Raw genomic sequence first — 21,975 nt, 5'->3', positions numbered from 1 at the left:
TGCCCTAGTGCTTTTCAGGACAACCAGTAGAAGTCTGGCATAAATGAAATACTGCGCTTGTGTGTATACATTCACCACATCAAGACAGGGTTTTGGCCTATAGCCCTAAACCAATGGTTGGAGAGACTAAAGAAATGTATCATGCTGTACACTGAAAGTCAGTTTATTCTTTATTAAATCTGGGGAATCAGAACTTCAGGAAAGAAGTCTCATGAAATGAATTATCACTGTTACAATAAGGAGATCCCTTTGTTTTGTCCTCTGTGCGCAGTTCACTCTTGTAGTGGATTGTTGCTCAGCTGGAGCCCTCTGCACTGTACAAAATTAAGTCACACAACTTGTGTCTTGAGAACAGCAAATGGAAGTGGTCTGTTCTCTTTGTTTTAGTAGGAACTATTCCTGTCATGTCTTGATACTGTATGCTTCTCAGATGCACAATTGATGAGTATGTAGAGCTAATCTAAATGGACTATCAGCTCTATTTTTCTTTTAGCTACGCAACAGTGAGATATCCTTAGATGACTACGTCTGTATTCTCATTACTGAAAATAAAGAAAATCATATTTATGTCACCTTGAGGACTGAGGAAGGAACTAGCAATGAAAAATATTTTCTAAATGTCCACTCTTATTACAACTATTTTAATTAAAAGCTTTGGTTTTGCTTTGTTGTAGCCATTCATGCTTATATTTATCATTCCTTTTTCTAACGAGAACTGCATCTCTGACTTTGTATGTAGAGATATTTTATCTGAAATAGAAGGCAATGTAGAAATGACATGACTCAGCTGCTGTTCTAGGGGCAATACTTTTGGAATAATTTAGCAATTAAATGAAACCGTTATATGTTGTTGCTCTTTTATGTGACATTTATTTAGATTGATTTTAACACTTTTTAAATCTTTGTTTTAGTTTTGATATTAAGCTCTGCCTTTGCAGTCTTCTTTTAAAAGATCTCATGCTTCTTGATACTGAGCTCAGAAAAGAAAAACATGTGGTAGGTACTCATGTCTCATTTATAGATATTTGATCTGAACACATTAGTTGAATATCAGTTTAGGAAATAATCAACATTAACCACTGGCTACATTGGAAGTAGTGTAGCAGAGTTGTACCTTTATAGTATTCTGTATTTTTCCTCTCTGTTCTGCGTGTGTATGATCTTCACAAAGGAGTAAAATATAATGAAATATATTGAGCTGTGAAATCACAGTATCCAAAGCTGACGGGAAAAAAAAAAAAAAAAAAAGGATTTATACAATTAAAGCCACAGAATACTTAGTTAGGAGAATTGTTTATGGTAACTGATTGTGATTAAGTGCAGAATCATTACCATTCATGAGTTTTAGCACAGGTAATATAAATCTAGACATACAGTATATAGATTTCTCCTCACCTTCTTTCCCGACCTTAGACTGATCATTTGTGATATAATTTGTTAAAAGTGCTAGTAATATTTCAAGATGTGAGATTTCCTGAGCAAATGTATAAACAACCCTGAAGAGGAAGTATGAAAGTAATCCTGGAAAGCAATTTCGCTTCTGATGGGTTTATACTCCATGAGTAGATGAAAAAGGGAACTTGAGATCAGCTTCCAGAAAGATGTTTATTTTGACTAGAGAAGGTTAAACTTGGTCTCAAAGTTAATCATCAATTCGTAAATGAAGATAAAATAACAATGTGGTGATGTAACCACAGAAACACTGAGAAAATAAGCATTTAACACAGTTTGTGGCCCACCAGAAATTACCACAACAGGCTGGTAACTTGACCTTTAGCTGAAGCTTTGAATAGCTTCATATTTGCACTAGAAGGGAAGAAAGGCAAAAAACATTGGGGAATAGTTTCTTCTTTTTCCACTGTCATTTCTCTGACTTCAGAGTCGGTCTTCCTTAGAACCAGGTCTAGAAAAAGGAAACAAATCCTCTTTCATCAATGCTTTCCTGAATTCTTACCCCCCCACCCATCTTTTTTTGCAGAATGTGGTATGTGGTATCTTTTTTTGCTTTTTGTTCAAAACTTGGCAAAATCCCATCCAAAACATGGCTACTTTAGCATTTTCTCTTCTGCTGGGCAAAAGTGATAACACATTTCCCAGATTTTGCTCTTTTTTAATAGGTAAATGTGTTTTTATTTCTGTTTTTACATTGTGTTAAAAAAATGGGTAACTCCTGCATCATCTGTTTTGAAGCATATGAGTAATATGCAAGTGGCTGTTAAATTTCATGTTTTTGCTTTGGAAGAGCACCTTCTACAGCAGATAATAAATAAATTGTCTTTACACTGACATCCTAAAACAGACAAGGGGATAAGAGGTTAATGAAGAATTATCCTGGGGTTCAAAAATATCTTTTTGAAGAAACTAGTCTTGCAATCTTATATAAATTAAAAAAAAAAAAAGTCACACCTTTTGTAAAAGAAGGTAGCTAAAACTTGAGATGACTACTTTTGGGTTACAGGCTTTATATAAAAATGTTTGATACTTTTTCTTTAACTACAGTTGAAACCATTGTAATGAATATATTAGTATCCTTCATCTTAGGGGTTCATTAAACTTTAGAAAAATGGGCTTTCTATTTTTAAGTGATCTGTACTCTCCAGTAAAGTACAGTTTCAAATGTGTCAGTTTGGTTACAAGGATATATTAGATTAGTCCTTGTCTTCGTTTGAACGTAACACCATCTTCCAGTGCTCTTACTGAAGACAAAGCCAAAGAATTTTTTGTAATGGAAATACTACAGAGTTGCTGATGATGTTTCTGTTACTTTCTTATGGCTCACTACAGTCTCAATGATGGACTTCAATCCACAAAATTTACCACAACAATATCCGTATCATGTTAGGCACTTACCATGAGTTTTGTTTCTTTCCTTTTAAATAGATGTTTATGCAGATTCTCAAAATATACCTCACAGACTTCTGTCATAAAAAGAAGATTACTGATGATTTGTTCAAGAAGATCCTTTTAATTCAGGAAAATGTAAGTGTTTTTGTTGGTTAATATTTCAGACAACAGAACATAGGAGTTAATCCCACCAACTGGTTCAGGCTGCCACAGCAGGCTATCACACCTACTATTTTTAAACAGCCATGTCATTTGTAATCTGTTTCAGAAGAAATTCAAAGAAACTCACTTGTTAGTTGATTCTCTACATTACCTCTCCATGACCTTGCTTGCATTTCCTCTTTGCTGTTGTCTGAGGAGATCAGGACAGCAATGTGTCTAATCTATTAAGAACAGAAGTATTTTGTAGCTGAATCCACTCAAGTAAACAGAACACCATGAATCTTACTGACTCAGAATTGATAATTTCTAATTATCAGGTCTTCATCTGGTCCCATGAATCATTACTTATAATAAAACAGCAGGAAATAAATTACCAGAAGGAAACTCAAGGTTTCTGTCAATGGAAAGTATACATAATGTCCTCTTTGTCCCTTTTTCTTCCATATACTTTTATCAAAATTCATTTTCCACTTCTGAACCAGAAGATGTAAGTATACAGTCAACGTGCATTTCAGGTGGAGTCACAATACTATTTTTAATATTATTAGGAGGAAAAAAAAGGCTTTACAAAACTGAACAAAATAGCAGAGCTGCTGGTTCCACATTCCATTTTCTAAATCAGAATCACAGAAAAGTCTACATTGAAAGACACCCGTGGAGATTTACTAAATTTCTGTAGGAAGCAAGGCCTTCAGTAAAGTTATCCAGCGTCCTGTCAAGCCAACTCTTGAATATTTCCAATGGAGGGGAGAACACAATTTCTATGGGCAGTCTAGTCCAATATTTAATTGTGCTCACAGTAATGTATGTTTGGTTGGTTTGTTGTTGTTTTGTATCGATTTACTGCATTGACACCCAAATTTGTGTAATGTAAAAAATAAACACTTGTTACATAAGGCATGTTTAAGCAACAGAAGGATCATACATTGCAGTAACAATTTACTAAGGGCGGAGGAGTAGTATTTTTCAGTATTACTAGCTTTGAGAAAAAATCATCCAGGTTTCAACGTGTTGAAAAACTTTGAAAACCCAGATAATCATGTAGACTTTAATTTGTCACTTATGAACATTACAGGCATGTTCATCCATGTGTGTTAGCACTCCACAGGCAACACTATCTGATTAGCATATCCGGATGCTTACCTGTACTTTTAAACACACATGTACATATCTGCCATGTAAGATGGGGCATGTGTGTTAAAATTAAAACATTTATGGATAGATTCAGAGTACAAAAGCTCGTGGACCAGTATTTACTAAAACTTGAGTTCAGTGGAGATGAGCAACAGTACTTCCTAGTAGAAATGTGTATATTTGTATCAAGTGTAATTCAGAGATGCCCTATATTTCACGTTTTCTTTCCTTGCTCCTGGAAGTGCGTTACCCAGAGAGCAAGCTTTCTGGATCCTGTTGTTCAGTTTCTTTCTCATATGCAAGAATTGACATACAGATACACCTCCAAAATTAGAAATAATATATGTTTTTCAGCTTAACAAATCATCTGCAAATCATCTGCTTTTTTTTTTTTTTTCTTTTTTTTTCTTTTTCAGGATTTTGAAGAATTACAGAAGCAACTTGACTGTAGACTCCAGAATACTGAGATGTCAGGAGCCCATAATTCAGAGTACCAGACTCTAGAAGACTTAGAAAGGAAAGAAAGGGAATATTCTGAGCACATAATAGACAATGTAACTTTCTAATTCTACTCACATAAAATTTTGTTCCACTGTTACTCTTTTGATGAGGAATGTGTTTTTTTTTTTTTTTTTAATGCTTTTTTAACTGTTGTGTTGACTAGTCCACAGTTAGTACTTTAGATGTTCATGAGTTCTGCAAACATTTTTATATTGCTCTGGCAGAGTATTTCCAACTCCCTTTGGCAGCCAACATTTTTTTATACAAACACTTGTTTTGTCACACTGGGTTTAGACATGAAAAATGTGTACTGCTTGTCAGATGGTAAGATATATTTTAAGCCTGGTATATAGTCTGACTTCCAGGAATTTCATCGTAGCACCATGTTTTCTTCAATACTGTATAACTGCAAGAGTATTAAGAGAATATAATTTCTTTTCAGCTGAAATAATTACTAAGAAAATAATTACGTACAACCTTTTAGTATACTTTGCATATTTGCATTGCCAAAGCATTTTGCTTCAGCAGCTTTGCACATTATAATACATTTACATAGTTTTAATAAAAAAAAGCTTAATTGTAGGCATTGAAAATAATGCAAGTTTTTTTCTTTCCCTGTATCCAAACTAGCTTGTTGTCCAGAAAACTGGAGGTTAAAAATATTTTTCATATTATTTCCCAGTATACCACATAGCCTGGAAGATAATCTACTTCCCAGTCGTGTTTCTGAGGTTTGAGCAAATTCACTGTTGATGAAAATGCGAGACTGACAAGTCAGACTGATGGCTCTGTAGGCTGCCTGCACTGATTGACCACAGCACTTCAGCTCTGAACTAAACAGTCCATTATCTCAGCCTTGGGCCTTTCTTGTAGAGGAGTTAACATTTTTTAGTGTCTGATGGTTAAGTGCTTCACTAGAAATTTTCTCAGCTTTCTTTTGGTTCTCTGTGCATTTCACTTTATAGGGGAAGAAATCCTAGTAACGATGGTAGACCTTTGTGAAGTTTCTTTTGCAATTTAATTTTGTTCTGTGAGAAGTTGATTGTTTAGTGTTCTGCAGTGTTAGTCACATAAAAACTCCCCGGCAGCCTTGCTGAGCAACATGAGGCAGTTATTCACTGATGGCAGTCATCCTCCAGTGGATCTGTCACTCTTAATGCTAGCAGAAGCTTTTTATCTGTGTTTAAAATTATTTCCCTCTATGCAGATTCTTATACATCAGGACCTTGAACTAATCCACTCTCCCCCAGTAATATAAAGGTTTTCTTTGCCATATGACTGCAGATCCTTAACGTAAATCTTGGTGACGAATAATTTTATTATCTTCATATATACTAGTAATCCCACTGAAGCCCACAGAATATTCACAGTTGTGCACAGTCGTGTTTGTGGGATCAAAGCCTAACACTAGAAATTACCCTTACAATAATATATTAGAATTGACAGATGCATTCTGCCAATACTGCATAAAGCAGTTAATTCTTGTACGGTTAATAAAGTTGTTATGTAGCATGTACCTATGAAAGGCTTTGATGATGAAAAACAGTGAAGATTCTTAGTTTTCCTTTTTCAGCAAAAATCATATTTGACTGGAATTCCTACTCATATAGATGAAGAAACTTCCCAGAAAATAAGTTTGTTACCCTTTCTGCTTTTCCTATTAACACTAACAATATCATAGGCTTTAGCAGATGCAGTATGTGGAGAAGTAACAAACTCAAAATGACCTCCAATGAAAAAACTCAGGATTGGCCAAACATACAACATACTGTTTATGTGCCATCAACACGTATATATGTATCATCATACGGTAAATAGTCTCAGGATAATGCTTTCTACTGTAATTAACACTGAAAGCTGTGTGTAGTTTCAGTGACTTGAATCTCATAGTAGACTCATATGCCTCTCGGGGTAATGAAATACTAGATGATTAATGAGGGAAAAATGGATTGTTGTTTGATTCGTATTTGACAGATGGAAGCTTTCTGGAAGCAGACTGACAAAGCCCAGCAGGTTTTTTTGGACCAATCAAAATGCTCAAGTGCCAAAGCAACAAAGATAACGATGGATCTGACCGAGAGGATGATTGCAGTAGAAGGCTTATTAAATGAATGCCAGGATTTTCATGCAATGGTAAAGTACAAAAATAAGTGAAAGCTGAGAAATCTCTAATCAATCTGAACACAAAGCATGATGCGAGTGTACAGAGTCTGTAGGTCCTGTCTTCAGAATGCTTACTCCAATTGTGTGTCTTTCAGCTTCATTACAAAGAGTTCAGCTTCTGTTGCACTTTATAAAGACTCACAGGAGGGTGAGCTCTCTCCATGTCAGTTCTAATTCTCAAAATACCGTTTAGGCGGTCATGTTAGGAAAAAGTCGTGTGCACGATATAAATGCAGCCAGTGAGCCAGGAGCCAATAGCATTAGATCCAGTGTGAGGGAGAATCATTACCATGGGCATTAGGATATTTTTTTTTCTTTCAAAATATTTATTACACTTTGACTGAGAACTTCTCATTTAGATTGAGATTGTCAGTTGAGGGCAATTCTTTGTGTCCAGTGACTTTAACTAAAATTGAAAACCCTTAGCATCTCTTAGGAGTATGGTCTTAAGAAGGAAAAATACACTTAAAGATGCATCAACACTGTGCTTTTTGTTTTGTTACCTTGTCCATATCTTTGCTTTGCTTTGTTTAGGAGATACTGAAAGAGTCACCTAGAATTTATAGATAAACAGTATAATCAGAATCTGTCCCACTGCATTTTCTAGTAACTTGGAGAATAAGTGGATAGCTAGCTTTATTTTGATAACTAATAAAAAGATGCAGTGATTATTAACTTGTTGGTTTTGCAGCTAAGTAAACCAAGCTGGCCATATATGAATATAATCTTTGCAGCTGCTCACACTTGACCCACGCTGTGCTTTTGTACAGTAATTCTTTCAAGTGGGCAGTCTGAGGTGTTTGGATACAAAATAGAGCAAATACCTGAGGTCACTACCATTATACTTGCATCTTATTGCAAAGTCAGAGTCTGTGTGTCTCCATTAAGTAGAGTAGTTGTCATGCTCTTTCCAACCTTATATCATTGTCTAAAGTAGTTCCAGTTTCACAAAGGAAATTTTGCTCTCTGCTGTAATCCTGGGCTTCTCTAATAATGCAATGGAAGCTACTAGGTCATAGACAGTTACAGTCATTTTTCGTGTATTTACTGAACTCCAGCTAACTACACACTTGATGGAATCCCAGCAGTGTCAAAATGAGATATGTGTTCCCAATTCAAAATAAAGGCATGCAGTTGTTTGCCATACAGTATTTTGAAAAAAGGTCAATGATTTCCATGTTGTCCTTTTCTCTGTCTTTACCCCGTGAGAATTTGAGTTTGTTCTGCAAACTCGTTATTGTTTTTTTTCCCTCTTTAACATCTTGACATTGCAGGTAGTGAAAAGAGCAGTAGTTTTAGATTTGCTTTGTCAAGTGAATGTGAACTAAAACCTGCTGCTATCCTAAACAGGTCAAGATTTTCTGAAGTATTCAAGTACATCAAGATTATTATCCATGTGATCTTGAGAAGCCTCCCAAGGTTTCTGCATTGTTCGGAGTTGAATAATTTAATAAAAGGACAAGCACAACTAAAGACCCATTCTTAGTTTCTTAACAGGTTTGTTTGTTTGTTTATTTGTTTGTTTGTTTTAGGACATTCAAGAAAGGTTATTTAATTGGGAGCTTATGGTGAAAATGATTGATTCATTGAAGTTCTATATACCAGAAGAGTGTAAGTGTAGATTAAATATTGTATCAAATATTCTGGACCATTTAACTGTAAAGAATAATCTCTCCGTCCGACAAAAGGAAGAACTTTTAACAGACCTGCACAAGGCATTCTGGGAACAACTAGCACATATCACTAATGGTGAGTACGTAGACAGGAGGTCATGACTTAACTAATTTGGGTATGAGTTGTCATAATTTTATTAAGTAGCACAAAAATTACGGCTTTGGCCCTATACCCCTCTGTTTTAAAAACATTGATGAATTGGCCAAGAATTCTGTTATTGTGAAGGGTGGACTTTGGCTTTAAGCCTTCTAAGTCTTGTTCCAGGCATTGCTTTGTACTTATTCTGCAGTTCATATAATTTATATCTTATTTCATTAATTTGAAGTTTGAAGAAGAGTCACATCTGCTGCAAGTATTTTTTTAAGATTTCTCGATTTACTGTTTATGTACTTGACACTGTTGGTGATACTGGCTAACGTTAGGGACAGTAATACCTAGATATGTGAAAAATGTTGTTTTATGATCTATTACTTCTACCATGTGGAGCCAGGAGAAGGTACACAAAAACAGTTCTGCTGTCACTCTTGTAAGAAGATAATTTTAACAGTTACTATCTTTAGAAATTCTTCTGTTTTGCTCCGTCAGACTTAAGGTATTCTAAATAGTCTTTTCTTCTTCCTTGTACAACCACTCAGATTGCCTAGCGGTAAAGTATGCAATTGTAATGAAGTCTCGTCTGTCTTACTGATTTAAGGTTCTTCTTTGTGTCACTTTGAGTGTTACCTAATGTCTACTATGTTGCAAAACTATCCCCACCTTCTCTGATAGGTGCTGAATTAGCCTCAGTGATTTCAGTACCTCATTAGGTTCTGAAATAGGCTCAGTGATTCCCATCAACACTCATGGAAAATGTTAGTATTTGTTCAGTCAAAAGCTGAATATTTAGAAGTGTTTTACTCTCACAGATTTTTTTCAGAACCATATCTACTACTCATGGGCATACTTGTAGAAAACTGTTTTAGTAGGACAGCACCAGGGTTAGAGTTCAGTGAATGGAGTAGTCAGAACATATTTATTCTTGTTGCAGTATATTCTTTCTGCATGCAAGAATATATCATCACTAACCTCGAATATGAAATTGTGCCTTATCTCAGGGTTAGCAATTCATAGACTCACAGAATATTTGAGGTTGGAAGGGACGTCTGGAGGTCATCTGGTTCAAACCCCTTCTACTTCAAAATTCCCATGCTACAGACTAGCTCCACTTGAAAAGCATCAGCTAATCATGTGAACAGTTTGCTAGTACTCACAGACTCAAACAACTCATGTCACAGATTATTTCATGGATGTTTATTTCTACAACTGGCATGCCTAATTCATCATCTTCGCATATGTTCAGCCACTAACATTCCTTAAAAATCAACTTATATCTATGTTTGTTTGCTTGTTTTTTTCCTCTGTTTTGTAATGTTTCTCTTGTTTCACAGCAGAAATATCTCTATCAAGGCTTTGATTTTATGTAAAGTCAGTGTTTATAAATTATTATAAAATGCCTATAGTCAGTAAACCCTAAGTGCAGAAGAGCATTATTTAAGGACCTCCTTATTTTAGATAGAAGTGAAACCAGTGAAGGGGAGGGTGTAGGATGGTAGTGAACCAAAAAAATAATAGATTTAAGTCCCATGTAGCAACCCAAAAGTTTCCATCTAGAAAGACCATCAGAGTAAGAAACAAATTTGAAATCCTGTTTGGTAATTACTTTCTTGTTTTGTTTACTAACAGCTTTCCATGAGCTTATGTTGTGTGACAGTAGCAGATGCTGCTTTCTCCCTGTGGAGTTACAGTATCTAATCATTGGTGTTTTATGTTCCAGAATGTATCCAGCAAAGTAAAGACCTGATGCTGAAAAGGCTGGAATGCCGTGCAAAGAAGAGAGAAGAGTTCAAACACAAACAGAAAGCTGAACAAGAGAGTCTCCTTAGTAAAACCTTTCATACTGAAAATTTTGATGATTTTCTTAAGGTGAGCACATAAAAATGTTATATTAGTTTTTAAGGCTATATATGCTTCAGATTTCTCCCAGTTCCATAGAAATGGAGGATTCTCTTGAAAAGCATCTACAGTAGCACAGGTAGGAAAGGGTCAGACATCCTATTGTCTATAGGCTTGCCTAGGGTGTTCTCTTCCACATTGTCACGTTGGAACCAAATGCCAAAGGGAGTTAATGCTACATTGCATGTAGAAAACATCCTTTACTTAGATACTTTCTGTTCAGTTCAATACAGGAAATCTCAGGATGAAAGTATCTGGCCTACATTATAGAAGAAAGCGGACTGTAGTGATCTAATTGCATTCTGTGAGTGAGGTTACTGAGGCTCAAAAGGCTATTAAATTTCACATAAGCAGAGGGAAAACTCATTATGAACACTGGCAGGATACCTTAGAGAAGGTTTGCAATAGATAATTTAATATGGTATACAGTGACCAATGTAATATTTTCTTGGCCATATTTTCTATAGAGAAAAATATCTCTGTTGTTACTGTTCAGAATGTATATAGTAAATCAGAGCTCTCAGCTGTAAATGCTGACAGCTGCAAAACTCCTGTAACTACTGAGAACCACAGACCCAAGTTATTAAAAAAAAAAAAAAAAAAAAAAAAAAAATCAATGGTCAATTTTCATGAAAAGAAATAATTTCAGGTTAAAGTTGTTATATCCAGCAGTGTTAAAATTTTGATGAAATCTAATAACTTTGATAAATTGCTATATGAGAAGACCCAGATTCCAACTGTAGCAAACTGTCAAAGGTAGTTACTCTCAACAATGCAATCTTGTACTGCACACCAAGTTCTATATTGTATGAATTAGATAATGCCATTACTGTTCTTATTTGCCACACCTGTCTGGCATAGTTCTCTTCAAAACTCCTTTTACTATCACATATAGACAAATGAGGTTTCAGGCACTTTAAAATACTAAAACACATTTTATTTCTTTGTCATTTCATAACTTGAGACAGTTAATTGTCACACATTTTTGTATCCATTGAGTGCTTGTGAATGTATTTTCTTTATATACATCACTCACAAACATCCTTGACGCATCCCAGCTTAGTTAAACAAAGCTTAGAAATTGTGTCAAAATCTCTCCCCTACAAAGTTACAGCCACACAGCTTCATGCAGGAAGCGCTCTATTCTGTATGCCTTAGAAAGCTAACAATTACACTTAGTTAAACTGTAGAGTAACGAGCTGCTTATGTCAGGCTAATCAGGAATGTGCAGAAGTAACAATTTGTTCTTTATGCTGCAGAACAGAACACAATTCTTAATGTTATAAAATGCCTGCGAACAAGTGTTAAAGGACAGAAATGTAAGTCTTTCTACTACCACAACGGAGAGCCCCTCTTGTCCTAAAACAGATGGGTCCTTGAGTCCAAAGACTCTTTAAAGAATAAGAAAAATATGTACATGTGCAGCTCCCTAGTTTGATTTTAATAGTCCAATAATTATTTTGCACAAACAGTCCCATTAACCTTGAGGAGCTATTTTAAACCTGGTTCAAAGTTCCATAGATAGTCCAGCAGTTAAGGAGTTGGCCTGAATCATCACCATAAGCCATCAAATACCCATAAAATGCACTTTTTTCTCTGCCTTCCCAGTGCCACCCCATCAAAGGGCTTATAGCAGCCTGCACAGTAACTGACCTTTCTGATGGACTTGAAGTTGTTGCCAATGAGGAAGCTGAATTTTACAGTAAATTTTATTCACATTGGTTTCTCTGAACACACACGAGTTGGATGGTAATGATTTTCTTGCTGTAACTGTTTTGTGGTTTTTTATATGACAGAATGACAGATTATAAAGTAAGGGTTAGAGTCCTCACATCCTTCTGTCTACTTCATCTATGTTTCCACTGGAAAAGAAGCATTTTATTTATTTATTTTATTTATTTATTATTGGCAGAAAATATAGGAATCATCTGGTGAAGCACCCAAGCCAAAAAGTGCCAGTTATAGTAAGCCAGTCTTGTTCAGCCCTACCTCCACTGGATATACAAGTCACAGTTATGAAAGACAGTCCAGTTAGACAGAGATTCTCCTCTATCACATTACTGCATCCTTGGAGCTTCAGTTTTTCAATTTGAAAGTCTAATACAAAGGTCTTGCAATCAGAATAGTGTGTTCCAACAAAAAAATAAAGGTTTAGGGCATAGGTTATTTATATTTTTATTTTTTTTTTAATAATAGTCTGATAGTAAGACAGAAGTTGACTCTGTCCTGACTGAGTTTATTCAGGCTTAATGGGATAAATGAACTTGTGTGCATGCAAGCCTTTAATATCATATACTGCAGCAGCAGATGTTGGCTGGAAGAATAATGGTAAGAAATATGAAGCCAAAGGGAAATGGTGTCATGGATGGTTTAACAGCAACAGCAACAACAACAAAACAACACACAAACAGGAAAAAAAAAAAAAAAAAAGCAAAAAAAAAAAAAAAAGCAGCAAGAATATTTGGTCATAGTTTCATTTGGTTTAATTTCATTTGGCCATAGTTACTCTGCAGCCTCATTGTCAACCAATGTCTAGCAATGTTGCAGCCCATTAGTACCACAGTCTGCCTGAGGATCCCCAGTCATGAACCATGAACTCTCTTCTTTACCCTATCTTCACTGCTGCAGGTATGGCTACTACGGATGTCTCTGGACTACCACAGGTCTCATTAGTGCCCAGTTAGGCCAGTGACATATGTTATAGTGACAGATGTTCTGTGTCACAGCCTTCAGTCACTGCTGATAGTGGAATGGGCAGTTGTTCTGGCATTCATTTCAGCTATCATTCTAGGCAATGTTATGAAAGGATGCAGTTGGGCATGCAAAGCTGTATTCCTTCATGCACCAGGAACATATTAAAGCTCTCTTCTTTTTGTATGTTTTTTTTTTTTTTTTTAATTTTTCTTTCTCTTTTTCTAAATAAAAAAGTAGTTTATTTTTCAGTAAAGAAAAAAAGCCACCTTACATTTTCCCAGCTGCTCTTGCAAATCAGATCCTGGATCTTTTTTTTCCCCACTCTGTGAATGGGAAAAGTACCTGTCAGATACCTATGAAGTATTTCAGATATTGGGGAAGAAAAAAGGAAAAACAGCAAGTGGAACATTATGACAAGAGAAGATTGCTGTGCAGAGACAGAAGAAGATCATAAGTGCTCCGTTTTCTGCATGTTCTGCTAACTCTGCAAACCCTTTTGCAAAAATTGTATTGGAAAAGCTGCCAGGTCCTTGTCTCTGACTGAAATTGTCCATCCACTGCCCTTGAACAAGTGTCTACCTCACACCCAGGACCAAGTCTTAGATTAGTGTTTCAGGTGGAGAGCCATCTGACCATACTACGGGACATGATGATCAACCCCAATGCAAAAGTCCTGTTCAGTGTGATAGTTACAAGAGATATTTATGTTGGTTATTCTGCACCTCAGTTCTGGCTGTGATGAAGTGATACACATACAGAGGCAAGCAGTATGCAAATCAGATGATTTCAAATGTTTTCTAGTATTAGGTACCCCAAACTGCCAAGGCTGTAGAGTTTCATATGTAAGACTGGATATGCCCAAATTAAGGTGCTGAGGCAAGTTTCATGTCCCTCTGAGTTAAGATTCCACATAACCACTTATTATTATGAGGGTACATGAGAAAGTGCTGCGAAAGGGGAGGGAGAGGATCACAAGCTATTAAAACTATATTTCCAGCTACTTAAATATACCATTTATATACCTATTGTGTTTCTCTTAGGCTTACCGTGATCTGTTAGAGAAGCATCGGCAGGCGGAGTGGGAACTGGAAGAGGAAGATGACTATGAGAGCACAGAGGCTGTTGCAGTTCTCTACAAGGTACCACCTCTAGTGATATATGTTATTAACTAAAATAATCCTGAAGATCCACTAGCTCCATGACACAATGCGTGGTCTCAGGGAGGAACTAGAGAATTGCAGAAGAGATCATGGCTTTTCCAGAAAGCTAGGCTGGCAAAACAGATTGAAACAGAACAGTCTTTTCCATTAGCTTGCCTTTTCCATTTTATTCCCAACACAGTATGTTTCCTAACCTTGTATAAATCAGAAAATACCTAAATGGTCTGCCAAAATGTGCTATCTGAGTGGCTGAAAAGTCTGTAATAACATTTAGAGTATACTATGCCTGGCATTAATATGAGGAGAGAGACTTCGTTTAAGTGACAATTATCTCCTCCACACCGTGGCGGGATGATACTATTCTTAGTTAACTTCACTACATATCCAAAAATAGTTTTCTTATCTCTTTTTTCTCTCAAAAAAAAATTATTTTGACACTAGTTAGTTCCTTGAAATAAGTTCAGATCTTTGTTATAAGTAATATTTTTACACCTCTTGATCTTACTTATTTGAAAAATATGTAGATGCATCATTCCTTTGCGTCATCTTTAATTATTTTCTGTCTGTACTGAAAAAATAAGATAATATGATCTATCTGATGAAGACTAAAAGTGTATCTGGCAGTGACCTTTAATTAGGCTGAAACTAATCACTTACAGCTCAACAGGATCCTTGTCATGATTAATTATGACCAGATCAGGGAGTTATGGAAACTTGTAGTCTCCAGCACATCAAGATAAGATACCCACACAATCTTAATTAGCACTGGTCCATATGCGCTTTTTGAAATTCAACTGAAAAAAAAAATATACTGTATTTAGAACAAAAAATATTTTTTACCATGGTTTTATGTAATAAAGCAAACAACAGGATGTTTGAGAAAAACTACTGCTTTGGAGAAGGAAAAATTTTGCTTGGAGGGCTATGCCCATGAATCAGAGTAGATTAATTGTAGAAAACTATTTAAGTCAGCATGTCTGCTGATATTACTGTGAATGCTCAGTTCTCCGGAGTTACTGACTTCTTCTCCAGCCCCTTCCTCATTTCACATGAAGCCTCTGGAGACCAAACATTTTTTTTTCCCCTGCACAGTTTTACTTCATTTGTAAAATTATATTGCTTTCCTTTGTTGTGTACTCTGATTTACTGACACTAAAACCAGACTGAATATCCTACTTCTTTCAGTAGTGTAGCAAAGTTTTCTTTTTCATTAAAGAAAAATTGGTTTGGGTGAATTAAGTGTTTCTAGAATTGCCAAGTTGCCAGGAGAGCTGCACAAACTTGAACTCTGCCAATTCACTCAGCTCAAAGCCATTATGTTCCATATTACAGCTGCTCTTTTATTCCTAGACCCATACAAATATTGCCAGACATGAAAAACTGCAAGTACTGTAATCCAACTGGCATCTATTGGATGAGGGTCCACAAATCTTGTTTTCCAGCTATTTTTACAATAAAACATTTTTATTGTGACATTTAACACGCTGCACAACTGCACTTTACTCTCTTCGCCCTAAATGCAGATAGTACAGACTGTTTCAGAAGGGCATACTGCTTCTCGGTATACCTTACAAGCAGCATAAGCTAGAAAGAAAATACAAGAGCATAGCCCTACTATAGATAAATGGAACTGCTCTGACTTCTACAGATGAGGAAGTGAAGTAGTTAAACAATTTGACTATTACCCAGGCCATAAAAGCAAACATAGATTTAACACTGAGGGAAGGAATTGCATCTCACAACCACAATGCCTTTGTTTCTTCCTCTGTTTCACCAACACTTTCAGAACAAAACTGCACCTTGGACAACCAGAAGCCTTTCCCTGAACAGCAGGGCTTAACCTCTTTGCTTAATTTCTACATCTTCCTGCTAGGGAGAAGCTACTTCTTCCAGTGGTGAGGGCAAGACACTCCTGGGAAAGCAAAAAGAATTTGAGATACTCCACAGTGCAGTGGTGTGTCTGCAGCTCAAGTAGACCCAAGCAAGCAAACATTAGACTAACCAGCTGGTACCAGCAATGCTCCCAAGGCAATATTCAGCCCTGGGCTGTGAGAGCTATGTCCCACTTGGGTTCGAAACAGCTAGTTTGTAGAAACAGCTGTTTTGGGCACATCTGCCAACACTGCAGAGCTCCGTTTTGTTATTCCAGAAGGTCTGTACTCTCTGTAGCTTAACTGATAGTCATTTGCTTTGCAGTCATTTATAGGGTTTGGACTCTGCTGTTGCTGTTCTACCACAAGCGAGGAAGAGGATAAACTAAAGATTTTTTTAAACAATCTGTTGTTCACTTAATCTCTATGTTTTCATAATTGTCAGCATGTGTTACTAAATAAGTTAGAAAAAAAAGACTTTTAACAATAGAGTTCTGTTCAGTTGCTTTTTATCCCTCCAGTAGAAACTGAAGCCTAGTAATATTACTGAAAAACTGCTTGAAACTCTGTAGAGCCACATTAGCATGCTCTTCATGTATGTAGATAAATAGTCCTCAGCCTATGGTCCTCAAGGCATCCAAAGACTGCAAGATTATTTCAAAAAAAATAATTCATATATTTGTAAACACAGTCAGAGTGGAAAAAAAATAGAAGTAGTTAAATATTTAGCATTAAGACCCATTTTTATGTTGTTGCAAATAACAATTAGCCCTGCAAAGCTGCACATGGTAGTTATGCTTCCGCCCCCCAACACACACACAAATTAAATAGCCCCTGGATTTAGGAGAAATAAGACTAAGGTGTGCTACTAGGAGCTAAACCCAAGAGGAGCAAAGTGTTACATAGATCACAACTTCTCTGTAACCATGATTTAGCAATGCTATTCTATATACTCCCTTTACCAAGTAGCTCATATTCTCTGCTGGCCCAGGACTACAAGCAATCACTTACTTATTTTTTATGGGCTAAACAATCTAATGTCATCCAGTACCCACAGGATTTAGGGTTCCAGTTAAGTTCCTGCTTGTGTACCCATTGCCATCTTGGCTTTAGCTGTAAGCCCCCAGAACTGGAATCAATCCCAATGTTCTGTTCAGATTAATGGCAGTAGATACCAAAGTAAGTTGTGTTTTTTTTTTTTCCACATCCAAGTCATCTACTTTTTTAAGTTGGTCCTTGGAGCTCCATCAATACTGAAATTTATCAAATAAACACCAATACCATAGTAAAGAGCAGCTATGTTGGCTGAGATAGAAGACCATTTGGTCCAATATCCAATAAGTTTGTCTACCAATGTAACAGCACCAGTGCTGGAGAGGTGCATAGCACCCAGTTAGACGAATTAAAAGGACTTCGTCTTAGGGACTTATCTGGGCATAACTTCAGCTAAGGATGTTTACTGGCAGCTTTCAAAGCAACTGTCAGAGGATGGAGGCACCTATCCTTCACCCTGTGCTAACTTTCTAAACCATCCACTCTTATTTAAGTACTGTATCAAAACTTGCGCTGTAGATTATCAACTAGAAGAAATCCTCAAGGAAGACGGAAGAGCCATCACCATCAGGCCACTGTTTTGTCCAGCCCTTTGCTCACTGCTGGCCACACTGAGCAAGTGCGTCTGCAAAACCTCATGGTCCCCACAAGCAGCACGGTCCTTTGCTTGCTCAGCCAAGGCACAAAGTTCTCAAGAGCTACACCCTGACAGATTGACTTGGTAAAGCACAGAAACCCGAGTGCCTGGGCATGGTCCTAAACTCATGGTCCTGGACTGCTGTACTGGAAGGTCATTACACCTTTTTTTCAAGGGAAGAGGACTTGGCAAGACTCAGACCTGCCTTCGCCAAGGCCCAGCTCCACACCCTCAGCACCATTCTTTTTTCTGTTTTTCACCCCACATTTCTACCATTCTTTCTAAAAACCTTTATCACCTCTGTATTTACTCTTATTCTGTTTGACCTGCAGTCATTTACAGCAGCTGTTTCCACATAGTTGAGTAGTGTTTATTTATTTTTATAATTTCATTTTTGTGACAGATTGTAGAGACCTCTTAACGGCTCTTCCTAGGATGGTGTAATGCATAAACGTGATCATAGCCACTATGATCTAAAGATAGCCACTAAAATGCTACTTTATGGTAGTTTAAAAGCAAATCACCTAAGCTCTAATTCCCTATAAGAAGCTAAAAAAGCAATTTGGTCTTTAAATTATAGGTTGTCCAGGTTATACGTGATAAAAAGTTTAGGTCCTCCTTTCTTCCTTCAGTTGCACACTAGTGTTACTTGATTTCTTTCCGCAGTTACCTTGGTTTGTCCTAGTATAAGCAAGCAGGAAAGCAAACCTCACAGATGTAGTTTCATGAATAAGTAGAATATTCCAGGTACTGGATGAATAAGTGAATATCCTAGGTACAGAAAAGAAAAAAAAAGATGTCACTTCACTACAAGTTCCACTGACTTGTGGGAGAACAACCTAATCTTGTTCTCACAATGTTCTTCTAAGCCCTTCTCATTTTTTTTTTTTTCATTTTTTCACCTTTTAAACAGTTTGTGAGTTCACCAAGATGTAGCCCTGTAGCGCTACCATACCCTGGAGTGCTACAGTACATTAAATAATTATTCAAATTGGTGAAGAAATATATAAAAATGCAATGGTCTGGAAGCTGACTGTGTTTGCAAAGAATAATTGAGTAGGTTTGTTTTATGTACACATGAATAAATCAATTAAAATGGTTTAACTAAGGTCACTGGAATCTGTTGATGCCTGAAGTGAACGAAGGAGTTGTATTTGGATTGCGTAGGACTTTGCAGCCATAGCAGTGGATTAAAATAATGCACTGTAGGTGAGTAGTCTTAAGTCTAAGCACAGGCTCCGTGACTAATTTTTGAAGTGCAAGTTGAGGAATGGGGGGCAAATGATTTTGATTCTTGCAGTATGTCATAACTGAAGGAGGAATTGTGTCAATTGTGCTAATGGAAAGGCTTAGCCTAATACTTTCAGTAAACATAGTTTTCAGAGTTTTCCCATACAGAAGGGATACTGTGTCAAAATAACAGTTTTTTATTGGCTTGAGTAGCTTTTGAGTTGGAAAATTATTACTGTAATTTTCTTTCACAGGTCAGTTAAAGCATCTCCTCCTCCCCCCATACCCATTATGTTCTCTTCTATTTTTCCTGAACTCTGGAAAAGATTAATGAATAGTTCCTTGCAAATCTGTCTCAAGTTTAGTATATGAGAGAGATGTTAACCAACCTTTAATCTTTTCTTTCTCCTTCTATTTATTTACTTCTATTTATTTATTTAATTATTTTGGTGAACTACCTGCTTATTTCAGCAGGGAAGGGAGAACTGAAAAGAGCTTGGTGGTTAACATATCTTTATTAAGAAAACAGACATGCAGATTACACAAAAGGAAATCAATTAACAGATGGGAATTACATAGTCCCTTGTAAAGTAATTATTTTTCCTCAGCCTTAACATCAAAACCATAAAAATATAACATTTACTGTCATTTATAATTCCTCTTTGCTGATAGCAGTTCACCAGAATGTTATTTCATTTGACTTAACAAAACACAGAAATGCACAGGAATTTAGATTAAAAGCTATTAAGTAGTGAGTATTATCAACAGGCAAGGCAATAAACATTTTATGAATGGGTAAACATTGAATGTGAGGTTGAAGCAAAGTGTTTGATGTTTTTCTCGGTTAATAGGAGGGGAAAAATTATCTCTTGTCAAAATGATGAGTACAGATTCTTAGAGATTCGCTCTTTCATTGCTTTCCTTATATAATTTCATTAAGTTGAGATATGGTTGGGGATGCTTTCATAGAGTGGATGGCATGTGTGGCTATTCAACACTAGCTTCTTATCAAGATGAGTCACCCACAGCTTGTCTCAAATGCTCACTTTTGAAAATTTTGCCATGTGACTTGATACAAAAAGGTTGAAAGACTGTGTCATCTGGTAGATTGAACTCTTACCACATGAACTCACCCTAATTCCGGGTTGGTGGACTGATTGAATTTGGTCTGGTCATTTCAGTCAAAGCTTTGAGCTCCTTATCTCTACTATGTTTGCACATACAGTTACAGTTCTGAAAACGTTTGTTATATTTGTAAAATCATACCCAAATGTTTCTTCCATTAGCCTTTCCTATCTCATCACCGAACAACATGGGTCATTCTGGGTGCCCAAAGCAATTGGCTGGCCTCAATCAAGAGTCAGCAATAAGCTGAAGAAGTTCAGCCCAGCTGTAGGTATTCACAAAGAGTCACTATGAACATATGCACTGATATGAAATACAGGGTGTGTGATATGTATAGGCTTATTTCTGAAGTTTTCTTCTTGCCTTATTGCATAAGAAAATGTATTTTGTATCTGTAAGGATGCATAGTCTGCTGATAGCTTGATCTAGTAAAGGATATCACCATATCTCAGAGGCAAATTTCTAAAAAGGTAGAAAGCTACAGTTGAAACTGCCTCCTGAAATAATCAAAGACCAATGAGAGGGCAAACTATAATTTCAAAGTCCCATTTTTATTATATGGAATTAAAAGTATTTTTTATTATTATTTATTTTTATTATTATTAGCTTGTGCCTAAGGATGACTTCCATGTCATTGTGTTGTCGTGGTGTCGATGCTTAAAAGCAGGGTGCAGTTAGCATTCCAGAATTCTTCTTGTGGAATAGAGGAAGAAATGTATGCAGTCATCTTTTCCCCACTTAGCCTGAGTTTATGATGGGAGGTATCTTCTAGTGGCCAGTGGTGTCCAAGAACATTTGGAATTACTGTAGGAAGTAAGATCTATTTAATTTCTTTCTTTAATAAGACACAGTATGAGTCTCTTGCCCCCTAAACAAGTATCCTAGCCTTTGGACGTGAGGTACAGAAGTGTTCTACAGCTTTGACCAGAAATGTTAATTATTTTAATGAAATGTTGTTGTATCTGAAATTAACAAGTAACTATCACAAGTCAACAAATAACTATGCAGTTGCCTCTTAGAGATAATAAATCCTAGACAGTGGCATTTAAAATACAATGCAACCAGCATGTCTAAATATATTTTCCTGCTTCACAATTTAATTATTTTCTTTATTCTCATCTGCATGTAGGAACCCTTAATCATTTGTCTGTAAGGGAAAGCATTAATACTGATCTTTGGATTTTAGTGAAATCTGATAAACTGTGTATTTCCCTTGGTTTTTGACAAAATTATATATTTACTGCCTTGTTTGAAATTCAGATGCACTCAGCATTTCAATCTCAGCCCATTTTATTTCTGCATCTACCCTGTGGGATCTCTTTATGCTTGATGAATTTCTCTTGAGATTTTTTGAAAAGCTTTCAGATTGACTGCCAGGTACTACAAACAGGTTCATTCAACGTTGCAATCAGCTATTCTATTAATGGAATCAATTTGAATAAATTTCATTAAGTAAAAGTTCTACAAACAAGAAATGGTATATCAGGAAGTTTATAGGAACTATTTTGTAGGGGTTCTAGTCCAAAAACAAGATGCTCAAGCAGTAAGATTTCTTACTGGTTTTGTTCTTTTCCTAGAGAACAAATAATATGCAGTGCACTATCCTTGTTTCAGATGGACTTTATTGCTGTTTCAAATAGAGTATATTCCTTATAATACAAATATTTTGAACTATTTTCTTAGTTTGAATCATACTTGTAGAATTAAATCACATCCACATTTTTTCCCTAAATGG

At 36.2% G+C, this 21,975-nt stretch overlaps 1 protein-coding gene across 1 annotated transcript in view; it reads left to right on the top strand.

Annotated features, from left to right (window-relative positions):
• EVC (EvC ciliary complex subunit 1) overlaps positions 1-21,975 on the top strand; it is a 54,513-nt gene that overhangs the window by 7,728 nt on the left and 24,810 nt on the right. The window contains 7 exon segments of the mRNA XM_084516454.1: positions 912-996; positions 2,881-2,979; positions 4,557-4,694; positions 6,616-6,774; positions 8,337-8,553; positions 10,292-10,440; positions 14,205-14,303. Coding sequence (XP_084372580.1) covers positions 912-996; positions 2,881-2,979; positions 4,557-4,694; positions 6,616-6,774; positions 8,337-8,553; positions 10,292-10,440; positions 14,205-14,303 — 946 coding nt within the window.

The sequence above is a fragment of the Aythya ferina genome, assembly GCF_964211825.1.
Source record: "Aythya ferina genome assembly, chromosome: 4".
NCBI lineage: Eukaryota > Metazoa > Chordata > Aves > Anseriformes > Anatidae > Aythya > Aythya ferina.
The sequence above is the reverse complement of the archived record's forward strand: the minus strand, read 5'-3'. Positions and strand labels throughout refer to the sequence as shown.